General features: G+C 34.0%; 4 protein-coding genes across 6 annotated transcripts; all 4 read right to left on the bottom strand.

The window, feature by feature from the left end:
• Positions 1-798: 798 nt before the first annotated feature.
• AT2G36440 (uncharacterized protein) lies at positions 799-1178 on the bottom strand. The gene has a single exon (NM_129201.2). It carries the CDS (start codon positions 1066-1068, stop codon positions 844-846), a length of 225 nt encoding a protein of 74 aa, NP_181185.1. The 5' UTR covers positions 1069-1178; the 3' UTR covers positions 799-843.
• Positions 1179-1952: 774 nt separating this feature from the next.
• AT2G36430 (transmembrane protein, putative (DUF247)) lies at positions 1953-3741 on the bottom strand. The gene has a single exon (NM_129200.4). It carries the CDS (start codon positions 3503-3505, stop codon positions 2159-2161), a length of 1347 nt encoding a protein of 448 aa, NP_181184.1. The 5' UTR covers positions 3506-3741; the 3' UTR covers positions 1953-2158.
• An 867-nt stretch (positions 3742-4608) lies between these two features.
• Positions 4609-7595, bottom strand: TRM27 (nucleolin-like protein). The gene is made up of 3 exons (NM_129199.2): positions 6556-7595; positions 5294-5492; positions 4609-5183 (listed from the first exon to the last, which is right to left on the bottom strand). The coding sequence occupies exons 1-3, from the start codon at positions 7216-7218 to the stop codon at positions 4726-4728; spliced, it is 1320 nt and encodes a 439-aa protein (NP_181183.1). The 5' UTR covers positions 7219-7595; the 3' UTR covers positions 4609-4725.
• A 5394-nt stretch (positions 7596-12989) lies between these two features.
• On the bottom strand, positions 12990-15199 carry AT2G36410 (transcriptional activator (DUF662)). 3 transcript variants are annotated; one of them, NM_129198.3, is made up of 4 exons: positions 14361-14947; positions 13898-14008; positions 13639-13719; positions 12990-13526 (listed from the first exon to the last, which is right to left on the bottom strand). In NM_129198.3, exons 1-4 carry the CDS (start codon positions 14673-14675, stop codon positions 13446-13448), a joined length of 588 nt encoding a protein of 195 aa, NP_565846.1. In that variant the 5' UTR covers positions 14676-14947; the 3' UTR covers positions 12990-13445. The 3 variants fall into 3 exon arrangements, with proteins under 3 accessions (NP_565846.1, NP_850265.1, NP_001318363.1); NM_179934.2 differs by having other exon boundaries at positions 13013-13517; positions 14361-15199; NM_001336597.1 differs by having other exon boundaries at positions 13112-13517; positions 13639-14008.
• Positions 15200-17404: the final 2205 nt, after the last annotated feature.

The raw sequence follows: 17404 nt of genomic DNA, 5'->3' as shown, positions 1-17404 counted from the left end.
GTTACAATATGCATAATGTATATATAACCCTAGCAAGCGGATAATATAATAAAATATATGCAAACAATCTTACAAATACTTGAGGATATGCATAGCCTAGTTAGCAGAATGGGAAAAGAAAAAACGAAAAAAAAGAAAAGAAAAGGAGAGGAGCTAAATGGGTTTGGTGAGGAAAAAACACAAGATGGTTATGGAAACGAGTCTTAGTCGAATCATAAGCTTGCTGATTTTTTTCAATATGTATTTTACCTTTTAATTTGATTACTCATATATATGTGTCTTTTTGAGACATATGTACCTATTTTTTACTTTATTATCATCATTTAAATGGTTATGTTTATGAAACATTTTTCTATTTGATCAAATATGATTTGGAAGTTGTAAATGCGAAACCGAACCAAAAATAACTTTTCTTTTAGGTTACAGTTTTTAAATATTATAAATGAATATATTTTGCATTCTAGTTAAATCAAAACTTTAGAGTTTTGAATTTATTCTGAACTATAAAGATGCTTGAAAACAAAGCAAATCATCCGAATTTGTACATCAAAATTACATATGTTCCAAGTTCCAACAGGTTATTTAAGGGTAACATTTTCATACGTATGAAAGAAATTGATGCATTCATGCATATTACATACATTTGAACTATTTGGGTATTTAAAACTATAAAAAAGAAAAAAAGAAAGAAAAAACTTGCAGCCTTCGTAACCCATACAACCCATTAAAACACTATTTCACCTTTTAAATAGCTTCAAAATAAAAAGAAGACCAATGAATAGGTAAATAGTCTTGTTGGTTAGAAATGAATGAATGAATGAATTTGAATATTTGGTAATTGTTTTATTTCTTCTGTTCGTCATCTTCTCCTCCCACCAAGATGTTAACCGTACGTACTTTGAATCTCTCAAGCTTCTCGATGACCTCCTCAACTAGACTGCCCCCTCGGTAACGCGTCGTGTGAATATGAGTGTGCCTTTCAATTTGGTGATCTCGAGGCATCTCTTTATGATCTATCTGCCTTTGAAATTCGTCTGACCTGCTAGTGATCGATGTTTTGCCGCTCATTATTGCGTTCGTGTAAAAACGAGAATGATTTCACAAAATGACGAGCTTGGAAACGATATTTAAGATGAAGGAGAATATCAAAAGTATATTTGGATTGTGTGTAGTTGTGGAATTTATGTATGTTTCTTGAAAAATGTGTATTGGATTGTGTGTTTATATATGCATTGCGGCTTGCTTAAGTTAAGACATTATTTGAAGAAGAAGAAATTACGACCGAGTCTTTTTCGAGAGACTTGGTAAAAAGAAACTCAAACATAGTTATTTCGAGAGTCGTGGGAAAAGTCTTCAGTACTCATACTCGGATTCCCCTCTTCGCATGTTTGATCATTTTTATGGATGATTTCTATATATTAATATTCAAAATAAATCATTTGTCTAAACAAAGTTTTTAACGTTCATAGCAGAGGGAAATTAGTCCTGATAGATAGATTTACGTTAACACATTATCACGACAAGATTGCATTCTTTAATTCAATATTTAGAATGAAGCACCGAATCAATTTTTTTATTTTTATGCATTGATTATGTAAAAGTACTAAATATTTGGTCAGAAAGTTCCAGATATGGAAATAAAATATGTGTCAAATGTTATTATGTTAGTTACAGGAAATTACCAAAAGTCCAGGGTTTTACTATTCACTTTGATTTATGAAGCATGAGCTGTTCGTTGACTGAAACATTGAGGATCGTTGACATTTCTACTAAATTGACCAATTCCTGCAGTCAACCTATCAAACAAACACGTATTTTTGCTAATAATTGAACCCTTTATTTATTGAATTATAGAATAGTTGTCATTAATATTTATAACTCTCTTGATACACAATCTCATCTCGTATAATCTTTTAATAATGTAAACCAATTTTTCTGGAAAAAAAATATATCATACATGATACATCTCAACATCATTTATTTATTACTCGAAAAACACTATCGATGCATGTTTGGACAACTAATCCCAACAAACACATAATTGTACTACTCAATAATAGAAGTAGGGTTTTAAATACACGAATTCTCATTTTACTTCATTAAATCATATCAACACATTTGTTTGAACTGCAATATAATAATGAAAAGGTTGAAAAATTTATTTTTGATAAGCCTGGAAAACAGTGTAAATAGTCTGGATAACGGACAAGACCAAAAGAACAAGAGCAGCAAGAGCAGAGACAAAAGACCAAGGAGAGTTAAAGTAAGTGAATTTGAAAGTAGCCCATTCCACGTGCCAACTACTCTTGTAATACTCATTCACTTCTTCAAACAAGTCTTTGAGATAACACTGTGTTATGTCGAACGCCACATCTCTGCCTAAACTGTTCACGAATTTCGCCAGCTCTGTATCTGTTCCGAAATAGTTTTCTATGATGTTTTGGTCGCATAGATACTCAACGTCCTTGTAAGTATTCGTCAGACAATCTAGGAGCGTCGCGTATGTCGTGAAATGCATTGAGCACGCCACGTGGCATTGCTCGTATGCCACGCAGTTCTCTAAGAAACTGCTCATGAAATCGTCGACGGTGATCGCCGGCATCTCGATGGTCCCGTGTCTGAATCTCACCACTAAGAAGCTCTCTGCGTCTTTCAGCTCTCGGAGTTTGATCCCGGCTCGCCGGAGCTTCGAAATGCTGTGGATAATGTGGGACGGCATCTTTTCCTTCCCTGGATTCGTTGCCGGCGGCGTGTGAAGCTCACTCTCCGGGATGAAACTTGACCGGAGGAGGTCGAGGAGGTGTTTGGCTCTTAGCTCTTTGAACCTGGCGAGATCTTCCTCTGTTCTGTGCATCATGTTGTTGAAAAACGCAAACGCTAGAGATTGTAAAGAAGCGTTTGTCTCGTTTTCGTTGTCTCCTCTTGTGAGATTGAACAAAGTTTCTAGAACGAAGAAAGGGATTTGATTCTCAAGACAGAGAAAATCTCTGTAGAAGAAAGGAAGAACCCAAGCCATGGCCACAAGTGGATCGTTTGGTTCGAAAGGAACAAGATTGTTCACTTTGCGAAACAGCTCAAGGAGAAAGCAACCGTCAAGAACCATCATCTCGTTGAACTCTTCCGAGTCCATGTGGATTGTCTCGGAGTAACATTCTCTCGCCACTTCCTCAACGTTCTTCACGCTCTTCATGTAATCCTCTAGAGTTAGGTTTTGGGTTCTAGTGAGCAGAACGTTTAGGTAACGCCATTTGTGTTCTTCAATCATTTTGAGTTGTGTTTGGCCACGGTGGTACGGTCCAATCGAGACCACTCGTGGCTCATAGCATCTTCCATTACAATCAATCATGCTCTGAGGTACCCGGAAGATGGAGCAAGTAGGTTTCCCGGCGGCCGAACTGAGCAACCGTGGTGGTTCCTTCAGCTTCTTATGCATCCTCTCAATGTGGATCTTGAGGAGGCTTTCTCCCTCGGAGGTAGAAGGTGGTTGCTCCGCCGCATCCACCATTTTGATTGGTGTGAAATTAATGGAAATGATCTATAAAAAAGTGATAAGGGGTAGTTTTGGGACTAAACTGGTCTTTGTGATTGGTATATTTCTTTTGTTGGTCCACATCATCGTCACATAATGGAAGGTGGTTCATTTTAAGCTTGATATTATTTATTTAAAACTTTGATGTAGATTTTTCAATGAAGACTTAATTAATAGTCATGGTTCATGACTTGGTCCATCCATGTTCTCGCTCCGAATTGTTTTTGAAGAACTAGTAGAGATTTTTCTTAATGTTTTATCTCTAGAGTTATAAGAAAGTGATACAGTATTCCCCCAATAAACATTATATAAGATAGATAATATGTTAGAAAGTATCAGTTGGTATCACGTAAGTGTCAGGGGACAGCCATGTCCGAGTCCGAGTGAAGCCTTATTCTTAAATGTCCGAACCCGACCCTAAAATCATTATTCACAAACAAAATAATTTGGCAGTTTTTTTATATAACAAATTGTTAACAAATTTACATTTGAAATAACACAAATCAATCAATCCGTTTGTAAATTGGTATTTTCAGTAATAATATTACTAATTTGACATAATATCATGTATAACAAACCAATCCATATAAAAAAGAACATATGTTAGGCAATGATTTTAAGCAAAAATATGTTGGTAATATAAAAACAGAAGATAATACTATGTAGTAGAGATATATATTGTTGTAACGTGTTACGTTCATACGTATGACTAAATAACAATAAATACGTATATCAAAATGAAATTTCATTCGTTCGTGAGGAACACGCAATTCAGACGTGGGTACCTTTCCTAGTCCTTCAATGTGAGTTTTTTTAATTAGGCATGAAAATTGTATAGGCATGATCTAATTTGTTTTGGGAGTATGAATGATCAACCAGATAAACCAAACCAAATCAAATAACCTAAAGCGTATAGTTGTTTGGGAAAGAAGAAAAAGCGTATAGTAGCTTTGGGGGGAAAAAAGGAAGCGTATATATAGTTGGTTAAGGCTTTGAGCAAAATAAAATTTCCTAGTACTAGCTTGGCATAAGCCAATGGTCGCTTATCGTTGTGACTTGTGACTTTTTCTAGAAGCGTTTTAAGTGATAAGAAAACACAGGGTAAACGTTATAAAGGTTATTCTGGTTTATCAAGTCAATGATATCTAAAAATCTACTAATTTTTCTCGTGTCTCTTAACAAAATTCATTATTTGTTCATAGAAAAGAAGAGACAAGTTCGCGGGAAAATTCATCAATCAAGACGAAGAAGATAGAGTGCTCGAGATCGGACACAGCCTCTTCCACTTCTCCACCGTGTCTTGTCCATTCTCCGGCCTCCTCTCTCAAATCTTTCCGCACCACCGCGTCCACGTCTTCCTCAGCTCCCAACCCTACCCTCCATGCATTCATCATCCTCCACTTCTTTTGCCTCTCATCATTCTTCTTCCTCTTCTCATCTTCCGCGCATCTGCTCTCTCGTGCCATCGCTTCATCCACGTCCTCATATTCTTCATCTGAATCGTAAATCCTAATGTTATCATCTTCCTCGCTCTCCTCATACTCTTCCTCTTCTTCATCTTCTTCTTCCGACATTTTCCCTTCAAGCTCCACAGGATCCAGCCCCGCTAACTTCTCGAATCTACGAAGCTTCTTGAGTAACCGCCTTTTAGCCCCTGTTTAGTCAAAACATACAACATTAAAACCCTTAAAACGATCTCCGGGACCAGTTTGTATTCAATTACTTTGGCCCATTATTTGATGTGATGGAAGATTGGATACTCACGTTGTACAATTTCAAAGCTGCAAGAGAGGTTATTGGGAGGATCAGGCTCGTGTTGGTGGTGGTCCTCGTCCTCCTCCTCCTCCTCAAGAGGGTCAAGTACAGAGACAGGGCTACATTGTTCCTTGTCTTCCTCTTCTTTATCTTCTTCTTCTTGTCCTCTCACTTTCTCTAAGCTCTCTGTCTCATCGCTATCTTCGTCCTGTTACAACTCATTTAACACACTTTTGGTTTCAACATTTTTTGTCTCTTACTATTTCTGGCGCTGGATCACTACTATTTTTAGCAATTCAAATTTATATCCTCATGGCACTACTTTACGTGCCCATTAAGGGTTTCTCCATGTTACCTATATATATATTTTCGGAACACTACTTTTTTTTACTATGCATTTTTTTTTAAAACTACAACCACAAAGTAGGGTAAATTTAACTTTTGAATTTTGTAAACATACCAATTAATACTTCCCAAAATAGATCCCAACTTTTTGACAAAACATTGAAACTTTTTGGCGAAAGTTAATGACATTCTCAGAGTTTGTAGCTAATAATTGCAAAAGGTTTGGTCTACATTAAGACTTAACCCACTGAAATTAAAAGGAGTAGAAAAATGTGTTTCTGGTAATTTGCCAGAAAATTAATTGGTTTGAAAACTTCGAAGTTGAACTAGCTAGAGAGCGCAATAATCGTCAGTGTGGGGAACGTTGACCAGATGATTGTAAATGACATAAGCACCCCCACCATAACCAAGCTCTACGATAGATTTTCACTCGGAAATAGGGGCATATCCGTCATCTAAAGTAAAACATATTTACGGTACTTCCTGAAAAACTTTCATGATTCAGTCATATCAAACAGACAATTTTCAGCCGGCCATGTGTCTCTGCTCTAATCAGAAGATGTTTTTTCTGTTTTTCCATAGAATGTTTTTTTACTTTCTCTTTTTTACTGTATGGTAATTTATTTAATTATGGATTAGTAGTGGATTTATTTAGAATAATTGAGAAAAAAATTCTAAAAATTTAATTATCTTTTCCAAAAATAAGTTAAATCTTCCAAATGTTTTTTAAATTATACAAGTTGCTTATATATAAAATTTAAGAGTTAGGATATCATTTCGAGTTTAAATGAGAAGTTTAAATTTAAAGTACTTAATTAATTAAAATTTAAACTATTTTTTAGTTTTGTTATAAAATTTAGAGTACATAATTGTCCATAATTTAGACTTTTGATAAAATAAAATAAAAAACAGAGATTGAGACAAACCTCAGTACTGCGTCGCGCCGGAGAAGTGGCCGTCGATGTAAAGTGAGGAGTCTGGTGACCGGAGGAAGAAGGAGTTGTTTGGAGAACAAAATGAAAAGGGCTTTCACAAAAGCATTTATCACTAATCTCCACGATACGCTCTCTCCGGCTACTACTCGTCGGTTCCGACCCGCGTTCCAACGAAACTGCGTTTCCATCAGCGTTATCCAAACGCGGTTTTGTTATACGGTATGTCAGCAGCTTCAAGACAGACCCGAACATACCAAACCCGTTTCCTCTGGTCCGAGCTTTATTGGTCTTAGCCTTCTCTGACTGCTGCTTCTGAATCCTCGCCGCTGCGTCCAAGAGAATTGCGGCGGTTCTCGCCGGTATCTGAAGGAAAACTCGACCGTCACGTATCTTCTTCTTTCCCGGCGACCGGAGCTCAAAGAGTGGAGACTTTCTCGGGTCAGGAGATTTATGAGCTGCGAAGAAACAAGAGTTCTCGCAGGAGAACAAACCAGGAGGAAACGTGGCGACGTTATCGGACTTTCGCTTCTTGACACGCATATCGGAGCAACCCATCTGAGAACGAAGGTTGCCGATGTAATGGTTAAGATGAAAAGGCTCTTGGTCATCTTCAAGAAACTCATGTAAATGCTTCTTCTTCTCCTTCTCAGCCATTGCAGAAAAGTTGAATTAGCTTTTAATGTGTCCCTCTATCTCTCTCAGTGTGTGTGGAATTCAGAATCATGGATATAGTAAAACGAAGGGAAGCTTTTTAGCTCTTTTCTTATAAGAAGAGAGAGAGAGAGAGATTTTGGTGAAGGATGAGGAACAGTTGAAGACAAAGGGTGAGACATTGGATAAAGAAGAGTCAATGCTTTGGATTTGGCTACTTCCTAGCATCTTGAAAAATAGGAAAAAAATAAGAAAAGTAAAGTTTTCGTTTTATATTCTTTCTTTCTTCATATTGGATTATAATTGACGACATGTGTCTTATGCAACGGTAATTTTGTTTGTAAAAAGAAAGTTTAGTTGACATATTATTATCAGAGTGGGCCTCAAAGACTCCTGAAAAATAGAGTTTACGTGTCAAATTTAAAGAGTCTATTTGTAGTCGTGTATATTTTTATTTATCCATTTCTTTTCACCGGTTAGTGAAAACTCGACTGAGCAGTAACTTTTTATGGGCTCATGTACTACTACATTTATGTAAAGCACAATCATTTTCACATGTAAGAACCATACTGTGGTAACGAAGGAACAACAAATAGACCATTTTTATATTACTTGATCGTAATTACAAGTCATTCAATCCTTCTTGCATGATCATTGAAATAACTTCACGTAATTTTTAACTCCTTTATGCATGACATATCTCGCTCGTTTATCGCAAATTTAACTACTATTTAGTGAACGAACATGCATAAGTTTTTTTTACAAGAAACCACGGAAGAAATAAGAGTAGAACTATTACTATATTTATAGATAAAATGTTGCTCTCTCTCGGTATGATGATGGTTCCTAAAATGACAATTCTTGTTGAGGGATGAATGATTTAAATTTGACATCATAACTGGAGAAGAGAACCAGATAAAGCCGGCTTCATGTAGGTTCGGTCCAGCTATTGTAGGAGCCAGGAGGACAAAATTTGGGGGTGCTAGTTTGCATGTGTTAACTCCTATATTTCCATGTGTCTTGCTTGAAGAGTTGAAGTTGTAGTATCGATATGCGAGTCATGATGTTGAAAGACAAGCAAACATATAGATTCAGAGACCAAAAATAATGTTCAGATTCAAAGTAGCGACGAAAAGAAATCTCAGTGGAATAAAGAAAAAATATTCAGTGGATCGTGGACGAATATTGAATATATCATATGCTTCTTAGCAAAAGAAATATATCATATGCTAGCTTTTCTTATTGTTTGGTACTGAAATCACTGGTTTTTTTTAACTATGAAGAAGCTTTTATATGTAATTTATTAGATTTGTGACTAGGTTCTGAAAATATTTTGTGATAATTCAGTTATTTTTTAACTAATTTTTTTAAGAAAACACTTTACACTTTACACTGAAACATTCAATACGAGTTGGTACAGGATTTGGTCTAGAAGAAATATTTTTAAAAGTTGAGTGATTAATTTTGTGTTTATGAATATCTAAGTACTTGGTGAAATGGACTGGACAGTTTAGTGAAATACTTTATTTTTTCTTTAAATAAATGGACTGACGTTAATTGGTTTAGAAAGCAATATGATATGATTTTAGTGATAACAATCTAATTGGCACTTGACGTAATTCCTAATCCGAATATTTGATTTATGATTGACAATTAAGTAAAACAAAACACCCCATGTTCTACATTTAACATTACCGGGCATAGCACGAAATCTGTTGTTGATTATTTATTTTAAGAAATCCCAAATAACAGTGGTCCGAATCTTAACTTACTCATTGGGAAATTTTTAGTATCTGACGATGTTGAAATCAAGAATAGCAATCATACCTATAAATCATGACGAATCAATTGTTTTACACCACTATTGATTTTTTTAAATAGATTTCATGATAATGATGAGGAAAAATAGGACATTATCTATTTCGGCTTCATATAGTTTTCGAGTAATGAACAGGTCCGTATTTTTGTCGTAAAATGTCTATGATTAGTATCACAAATTTATATATTATCTTGACCCTAACAAACACAAAGAAGAGAGTATGATACCAATTTATTAATCAAGGCAACTGTTGGCAACTACTAATCCAACGACTGATTTGTCCTACGTAACACACGTTTATATACTCCATTGACGTAGATTGTCCACACGTGAAAATTTGCTAATATATACACACAAAATATGCATATACATCGAATTATTTTCTCCTTGAAAATTGAATTTATAAAAACGAAAAATATATTTAATTACTCATATTAAAAAAATTGCATTGGGCAGGACAATAAAAGGTTCGCACCATAAATGAGAAAGAAAAGTTGTAGGCTTTACAGCTGTGTACTCCTTTTAATTAAATTCTCAGCATCTGTGGACTTTATGTTTTGTTTTTATAGTATATATAGTGGATAGTTGAAAAAAAAAAAGTATATATAGTGGATATTTTCACTATGGTCCGACCTATAATTTCATGTGGCACTACTGTTTATTTAATGTTTAGCTTTTGGCTTGAATTTAAAAAATTGATTTAAGGAGAGGTTGTAGAATGATATGTTACATATAATTTGTTTTACTGTTGATCCACTCATACATATTTTTCAATTATTGACATATCTGTGTTTTAAATAATACAGTAAGTAGAATATTTTTTCTAGTTGTTGTTGTCTCAATATGAATGATATTTTTTTCTCATAAAAAGCGAAGTCCACTAATTGTCACCACTTATATATAAAAAAAGAATTAATTGCAATTTGGTAATACTATACTGTATAAATAAATAATTTAGCGAAGGAGAGACACTGTTTGTTCTCGGATTCCCCGCTCTCTTAAAGATTTAATATTAACGTAACCAACTTTACATATATGAAAATGAATAAGATTTAAGATGAAGTAAAGCTGCATTAGTTTAGACTATTCTGATTATTCTGATTAGATATTTTGTTAATTAGCTGATCTTTTTTTCCATCTGAGCATGCAGCAGACAAAAAGATTTTGCTGAACGCGTGGAACGTAAAACGACACGGTATATTTCTGTTTTGTCTTTTTAGTTAATTTTATTGTTAGGACAAAACTTTGTATCGACCAATGAATTAAAATATCCCTATTTGTACCATGAAATGTCAATTTATGAATCTGCCGACGGATTTTATTTATGGATGTAAATGTTGCAAGACAACAATCGTATATTAAATTGAAATTTCAAAATGTATGTAGACATGTAGTTACATGCAAGTTTACGTATACATAAAAACTAAAAAAATTATTCATATGGAGAGAAGCAAAAAAAAGAAAAAAACTTAACATTATATCACTTTAGGTAGAAACTTTAATTAATATACGCGGGAGAAAAAATTGACTTTTGAATTAGTATCAACGTTTTTGGAAATTATAATTCGTACATATTGTAAATTATTTATTGAAACTTTTACATTTGCGACAAAAAAAAATTGAAAAACAAATGCAGTTTCGTGACATGATACTATTCATCAAAATAAAATAATACGACTGTCGTTATTAAATGTGTGAGTGGATAAATAAATGTAGATGTACTTTATACATATACATATTGGCTTCCATTCGAGTAATCAACTTTATTTTGAAATTCTCTAGAAATCCACGTTTGCTGGTAATGGGTAACTGTTGATAACCACTGTACGTGTACTTGAACTGCAAAGTGCAAACCTACTATGTTTTTTTTTATTATTCTTTCATTATTGTTTACTTAGTTTTGATTGTGTACTTAATTTCATTAATTCTGTACATGCCTTACTATAATTTATTAAAGGAAATTTAATAAAACAAAATATTTGACTATTTTCTGACTAATTGATTTTTTTTCAAAGTAGTAGATATTTGTAACAAATTAGTAAGAAAATAATGGAATTTTGTACTAATAAATAATATATACAATATTATTCAGCAGACTTACTGTTTCCGCAGGCTTATGTATTTCATCAATGTATCCTTCTTTGCATTATTAATAAAAACAGAGATGAAAGGGAAAAAAATATCTGGTTTGGGACTGAGTCGAATCTAGCTGTAAAATACTAGTACTTCAACGTATAAGCAGCAGTCTGAAATTTTTGAAGTGAGCATAATAAAATGTTAAAATCAGTGAAAAAGTTGGTATGGAAGAGAGAGTTGCCATTAACGTAACAGCCAAATTGTCAATAAATTAGAGGCAGCCAAAGCATAAGGTCATATGACTCATGAGAGTCGTTTAGAATCCTAAGGGCGAAGGCACCTTTAGACGGTGAGTGTACGTGTCCGTATCTAACCAGTTTGATATAAAATAAATTAAGTCTTCAATTTTTGACAATTTGCCCACACAAATTTAGAACTTTTTCTGAAGAGTGCGAGAACATAGACATGAAGACTGAAATGAGTTTCACGTAGTTGGCCAAATTGTTTAACTAAATTGAAGAGGTAAATTTCAAAATACCAATGAGTTTGAAACGATTAAAGAAATTAAAATACCAGAATGGCAAAATAAATAAATAAGAAAGTGGTCAAACTTTGACGTAAATAAAATGAAAATACTTTTGGAAAATCTTATTTTTGAACCACAAGGGATACATTGATACATAACATAATATAACAAAATTATGTGACAAGTTATGTATATTAATATAACACACAGGTATGGGAGAGAAACTGGTTATCAACGTAACAGCAAACTATGTCACTATATCATCTAGTAAAATAATAGGTAATAAAAATTACTATGTATGTCCTGTGATGACTTATGATAACCTGCATTTATATTAGTTTGGTTTATGAACTACTTTCTCAGCTTTCTACGTACTGTCGTTTGGGTGTTGGGTCCATTTTCTACATTGCACATATATGTATTTGATTTCATATGTAAAATGTCATAAGTCTTTTTTCTAGAAAACGAAAATGTCTTAAGTCATTAATTTCAAATAAAACTCTGCCTTTTGGTTAGGACAAGAAACACGAAAGAGATTTGTGATCACAAAAGGTGGAAATATCAAAGCTCATAGTATTTTGTTGCGTTCACTTTTTACGTCCTAAATAATTGATGAACAAAAGCACAAACTTGCATGCCGATCTTGTTTTGATTTTTATTGTCTTGTTTGCATATATACATAAACGTACCAAATACAACAAGACAAAAAGAAAATATGTAAATGAAAAAGCAAGGATAGCGAGTTAAGAAAATATCATATATAAAAGGCAGAGTCTGACGAATTCAATATGCATACCCCGCCCACCAAATAAAGCAATAAAAACGGTCGTTATAACGGGTAAATCACATGTATTATTTCATTGTTGTCTCATGATATTGGATTGACGCTGTTTTTCTAAATGTGCACGCTTTAAGTAAACAAAACCCCAACGTATTTACACTGAAAATAAGAAGAAGAAAATGCATGTTATTAAAGAACGCATTACTACTATGATGAAGGTAGAAGAGTATGATGTCGTATAGATCAAAGATCAAATCTTCTCTATGACGGCATGAATGTCGCCGGTCCATTGACGAGACCAAATAACAAGACCACAAATTCATGTTAGCTTAAAAACGAAGAAGATGTTTTATTATTTTCGTTTACATCCAAATTAAAATACTAGAAAAAGAGTTAGAGAAAAACTAAATTTGTTGAGTATTTGAAAAAGAAACAGTAGTGGCTAATGTATGTTCGGTATAGCTATAAGAAGTGGGCCTGCAGTTGGGTCCAAACGCTATAGTAGAATAGTAGCTTAAGGCAGCGTAACATAGCTAAAAACTGTTGAGGTTTTATAATATGAAATTTCCCGTTTTGTATAGTTCGATGGTTTGATGTATAAACCAGAAAGGATTTATGCAAATAAACAAGTGAAAAGATTCTGCCGTTCCGACAGCTTTTAGATTTCAAAAAACGCACGCGAGAGTCACTTTTCTTCTTTGCCAACGAGAAGAAACTTTACTAAAAAGCCAAAAAAAAATAATAAATTCTTCAAAAGACAGATACAAAACATAATACAGAGAAAGAAAGAATAATCACTGTGATGAGTTTCAGTATCCTAAGAATCTCCCATTTTCCCATATCCCTAAATTTGGTTAATCAAAAATAAGAGAGAACCCACAAATTTTACAAATCAAACCCCCAAAGACTTTAAAAAAACTATAACAATAAAAAAAAAAGCAACCCACACATCTTACATGATGAAAATTTTAAACTAGGTAGGTACATCACACAAAAGAACCCAATTAGTTCTTCTTGAACAACCTTTTTCACACGGTTTCTATGCTCTTGCTCAGCTCCTCCAGCTTAATCATCCTCAACTTCTCGCTTTCTCCAACCAACTGTTCCATCTCCCCAAAAAGAAAAAAGAAACACCATTTATGTATAACAAGCGATGGAAAACTCGGTTTTGTTCCCGCAGTTTCTACATATTAAGAACTTAGTTGAGAACTCGGAACTAACCTCCATGAGTTTTGTGATCAGCTGTACTTTCTCCCTGTTCTTCTCGTTGAATGTATCAAGTGCTTCTTTGTATTCCCTTTCCTGTTTCATTTCATTACCAAAAATCGAATTTTGTTCAGCCTTTCAACAATAGCAAAATAGTTTATTCGGTATGGCATACCCGATTGTTAAAGTTTCTGCCTTTAGGGATTCAGATGGTTGCCATAAACATCAATTCAAAACGCTACTAAGACACAGATGATGCTAAACAAAACATTACCTTCTTTTGAACAGTGGAACCTAGAGGTTTGAGTTCTTTGTTAACACTATCAATCTTCTTACGAACCACAGAAACTTCCTTCCTCATAGGATCTGCCATAGACTCAAGCTCCTGTTACAAGAAACAACACAAGTTCTTACCTTGAAACACAACATAACTCCATCAAAACTCAAATCATAACAACAATTACACTTGGCCAAATCCTAGGATCTGCCATAGACTCAAGCTCCTATACAAGACACAACACAACATAACTCCATCAAAAGAAACAGTACATGTCCAAAGAAAAAGTACAAAAACATTTCTTCTCACTTAGCCAAATCCTAGATCTTGAAAACCCTAAACAGAGATGCGCCAACAAACATCGAATCTCTATATCTTCTAGGGTTTATACAAAATAGAACAACTTCTCAAACATGTTAAAAACTCTAACTTTGAAAAGGAAACAGAGTAAAATTCAAACCTCACGAATAGTAGAGAGACGTTTGGTTTCTTGTTCGACCCGACCCAATTGAGCTTGGATCCGTTCACGAACTTCCATCCTCCTCTTCTCAATCTCATCTTCTTTAGCTCTAAACGCCGAAAGAGCAGAACGAGTCATCTCTTCGTCTTCTCTCGACATATGACTACTAAAACTCAAGCTTCCCGTATGCAGAACCATCTCGTTGCTCTGCTGCTGCGGCTGAGGCTGAGGCTGAGATTGAGGCTGAGGAGGAACAGATTCTACCGTCGTAACAGCTCCAGCTCCAGCTCCGTCGTTGGTTTGACTCTGAGTCATCTTTGACTTCTTCTTCTCCTTGAGGTTTTTGCTGTTCTTCTTCCTTAAACCAAAGCAAGAACTTGAATCCTCAGTGGACTTACGGTGAGGTTCTTCGATTAACCCTATCTTTGCTGATTTGGGGGTGTTTTAAGAGAAAGTTTGAAGCTTTGTTTGCAAAGGAAGGTGTTTTAATGGCGAAGAGACGATTTGCTGTATTCTTAGTGGGTTTCGGTGGTATTTGGTAAAGCAAGCTCTGTTTCTGTATTTAAATAATAATTATATTATTCCCATCGGTTTAATTACACCATTTCACCTAATCTTAATACTTAGTCATTACTTAATTCGATTGTCTTCTGTGTATTTTTGTACCGTCAAGTTTTTTTTATTTTATCAAATGGAAAAATAATGCATCTTTAGGAAAGAAAGAGTTTTTGCCTGTAAAGGAAAAGCAGAAAATGTGCCATTGCATAAAATAAAGAATTTTTTGGCATTGGCGTATATAAATGTAAATGTTACAGACTGTTTATTAAAGTTTAGTAAAGCAACGAAAATGACCTAACTGCCAAGTGCCAACCATATCCAACCAATCCATATGTGTACCATTTATTGTTCTTTAGCATATTGTATATGATTTTCATATCAATGTATTCATAAATATCTCTATCTATATGTGAATCTTTAGTATACCACCTCCACCAGAAACCAAAATATCTTTAAAACACTTTGATTTGGATTAAACAATATACGTCATAGCTGTAGATACAAAAGCAAAAGACGACTTATCAATATCCTCTCTAAGCTTTTATACAATAAGTTCAACAACTTTCCATCTCATCGATACCTTTTTGAATCGAGTCTTTTAGTCCGAATTTTATGGCTAAGAGTTCGACGGTAAATATTATGAATCTGTGGTTACAAACGTTAACTAATATACACATAAAGTTAAACTTGTATAGAGCTTTCAAATCCTGAAAACTTGTAATAGTAGATTAAAGAGTTACTCTTATGCATGGTCGGATAAATTCATAGGACGGAACCTATATTAATCCTGAAAACATGTACATCTGTATTGACCAACATGAAAACCTAATGGATTACTTATATGAACCAATCAATGATCATCAATATTTCAAAATTTTAAATACTAGACTGTTAACTATAAAAATATATAGTATCATTTGTAAGTTACAATCGTATCACCTTTTGGTCTGACAGGATTTGTTTTTAAGGTTTAATATTTTGTCAAGAGAAATTAGTCTTCTGTTCTACATTGACTTGACCAAAGCTATTATTGTCCAAAGACTTTTCTTACAAATGCATTATTGCCGGTCAAAACCTAAATACATTATCACTACACTCTACACGTAAACTAATCGAAATATTGCCCATTAATTAATATCATAATAGGCTAATAGAGTATATACTATTTTCTAGTTGTAAAAATTTAAACCAACGATCTGAATCATACATGGTAAAATTTCCAAAAAATAAACTTAAAAATAGTACAAGATGGAAGTAGTTTCGGCTTTGTATTTTTTGGGCCTTAACAAAGATTCATTGGAAGCAAAGAGATCAATATTTGTTGGGCTATATAATAAGTAGGAAACTTCTGTTGCGTTCGTGTTTATTTTCTCAACATGATAGTCCAATGTTTTGGGCCTAAACAAATACAAAGTAGTTTTAAGTGGCCGTTTATACTAATTCAGTATCTCAATACAGTAGACCTTGAACAAAGGTCCTATTCTTTACCAGTTGCAACTTACAAGGAGATCAATCTTTTTCTTCAAGTTTGTACTGGATTGGGCTTTTCCTGATAAGGTTTAAATCTCTGTACTTGGGCCCAAATGACTACTTTCTCATTGACAGTCTCTATACTTTCAATACCCAAATAAGCTTTATCCATCATATCATGTTTTGGCTCAAATTGGCTCATATGTGAGAGATCTTATTAGAAAACAACTTGTCTAGTAATCTAGTATATTGATTAGAAAACATATAGAGAGAGATTGGCATGACATGCAGGCGAAGTAGTCTTTGCCTTGGATTCTTTTGCGTCTTTGCTAAATATATAATACTAATATTGAAAGATCGCATGTTTGATGCATGTTGACACGTGCGGTCATGCCCTTAGATACCTTGTGTCACCAATGTGTTGTGTATGCTCTCTCACCAGAAAGATCTATTCTTTCCTTTTTCCTTTTCGTTTCTTTTTTTTCATATTACTAAAAATAACATCATGTGTTAGGTTCTGGTCCAAGTTTGGTAGTAGCTAGCCTTATTTAGTATGTGGTTAATATAAACAACCAATAGTGAGCTGCTGTCACACACAAAAAAAAAAACGACCAATAGTGATATATAAATTTTAATTTAAAAATCTTGGCATATGCTTAATGAAGTGTTAGTAACATAATTTTTACGCCTACATTTTTTTTAAAAATATACATGTTTTCAATCTCGCCAATATCATATTTTGGCCAAAAAAGAAAAAACCTTACCAAACAACAAAGGAAAAGAAATTTTGGTATGGAGAGAATAAATAAAGCACGTGGGATCACGTGAGGGCTCGCGTGCCGGCGTGACTTGCCTTTTACTACAAAAAAAAACTCGTAACAAAGAAAAAATTGGGACCCCAAGTGGACGGAGCCTGACCCCTTGTGGTGGTAATAAAGACATAATATACGTTTCTTTCTCATACAACAAAACAAAATAAAAACTATACAATAAAATATTTAAAAATATTGGTCTGA

Source organism: Arabidopsis thaliana, chromosome 2 (genome assembly GCF_000001735.4).
Source record: "Arabidopsis thaliana chromosome 2, partial sequence".
NCBI lineage: Eukaryota > Viridiplantae > Streptophyta > Magnoliopsida > Brassicales > Brassicaceae > Arabidopsis > Arabidopsis thaliana.
Note: the sequence above shows the minus strand (reverse complement) of the source record. Positions and strands in the feature narration are given on the sequence as shown.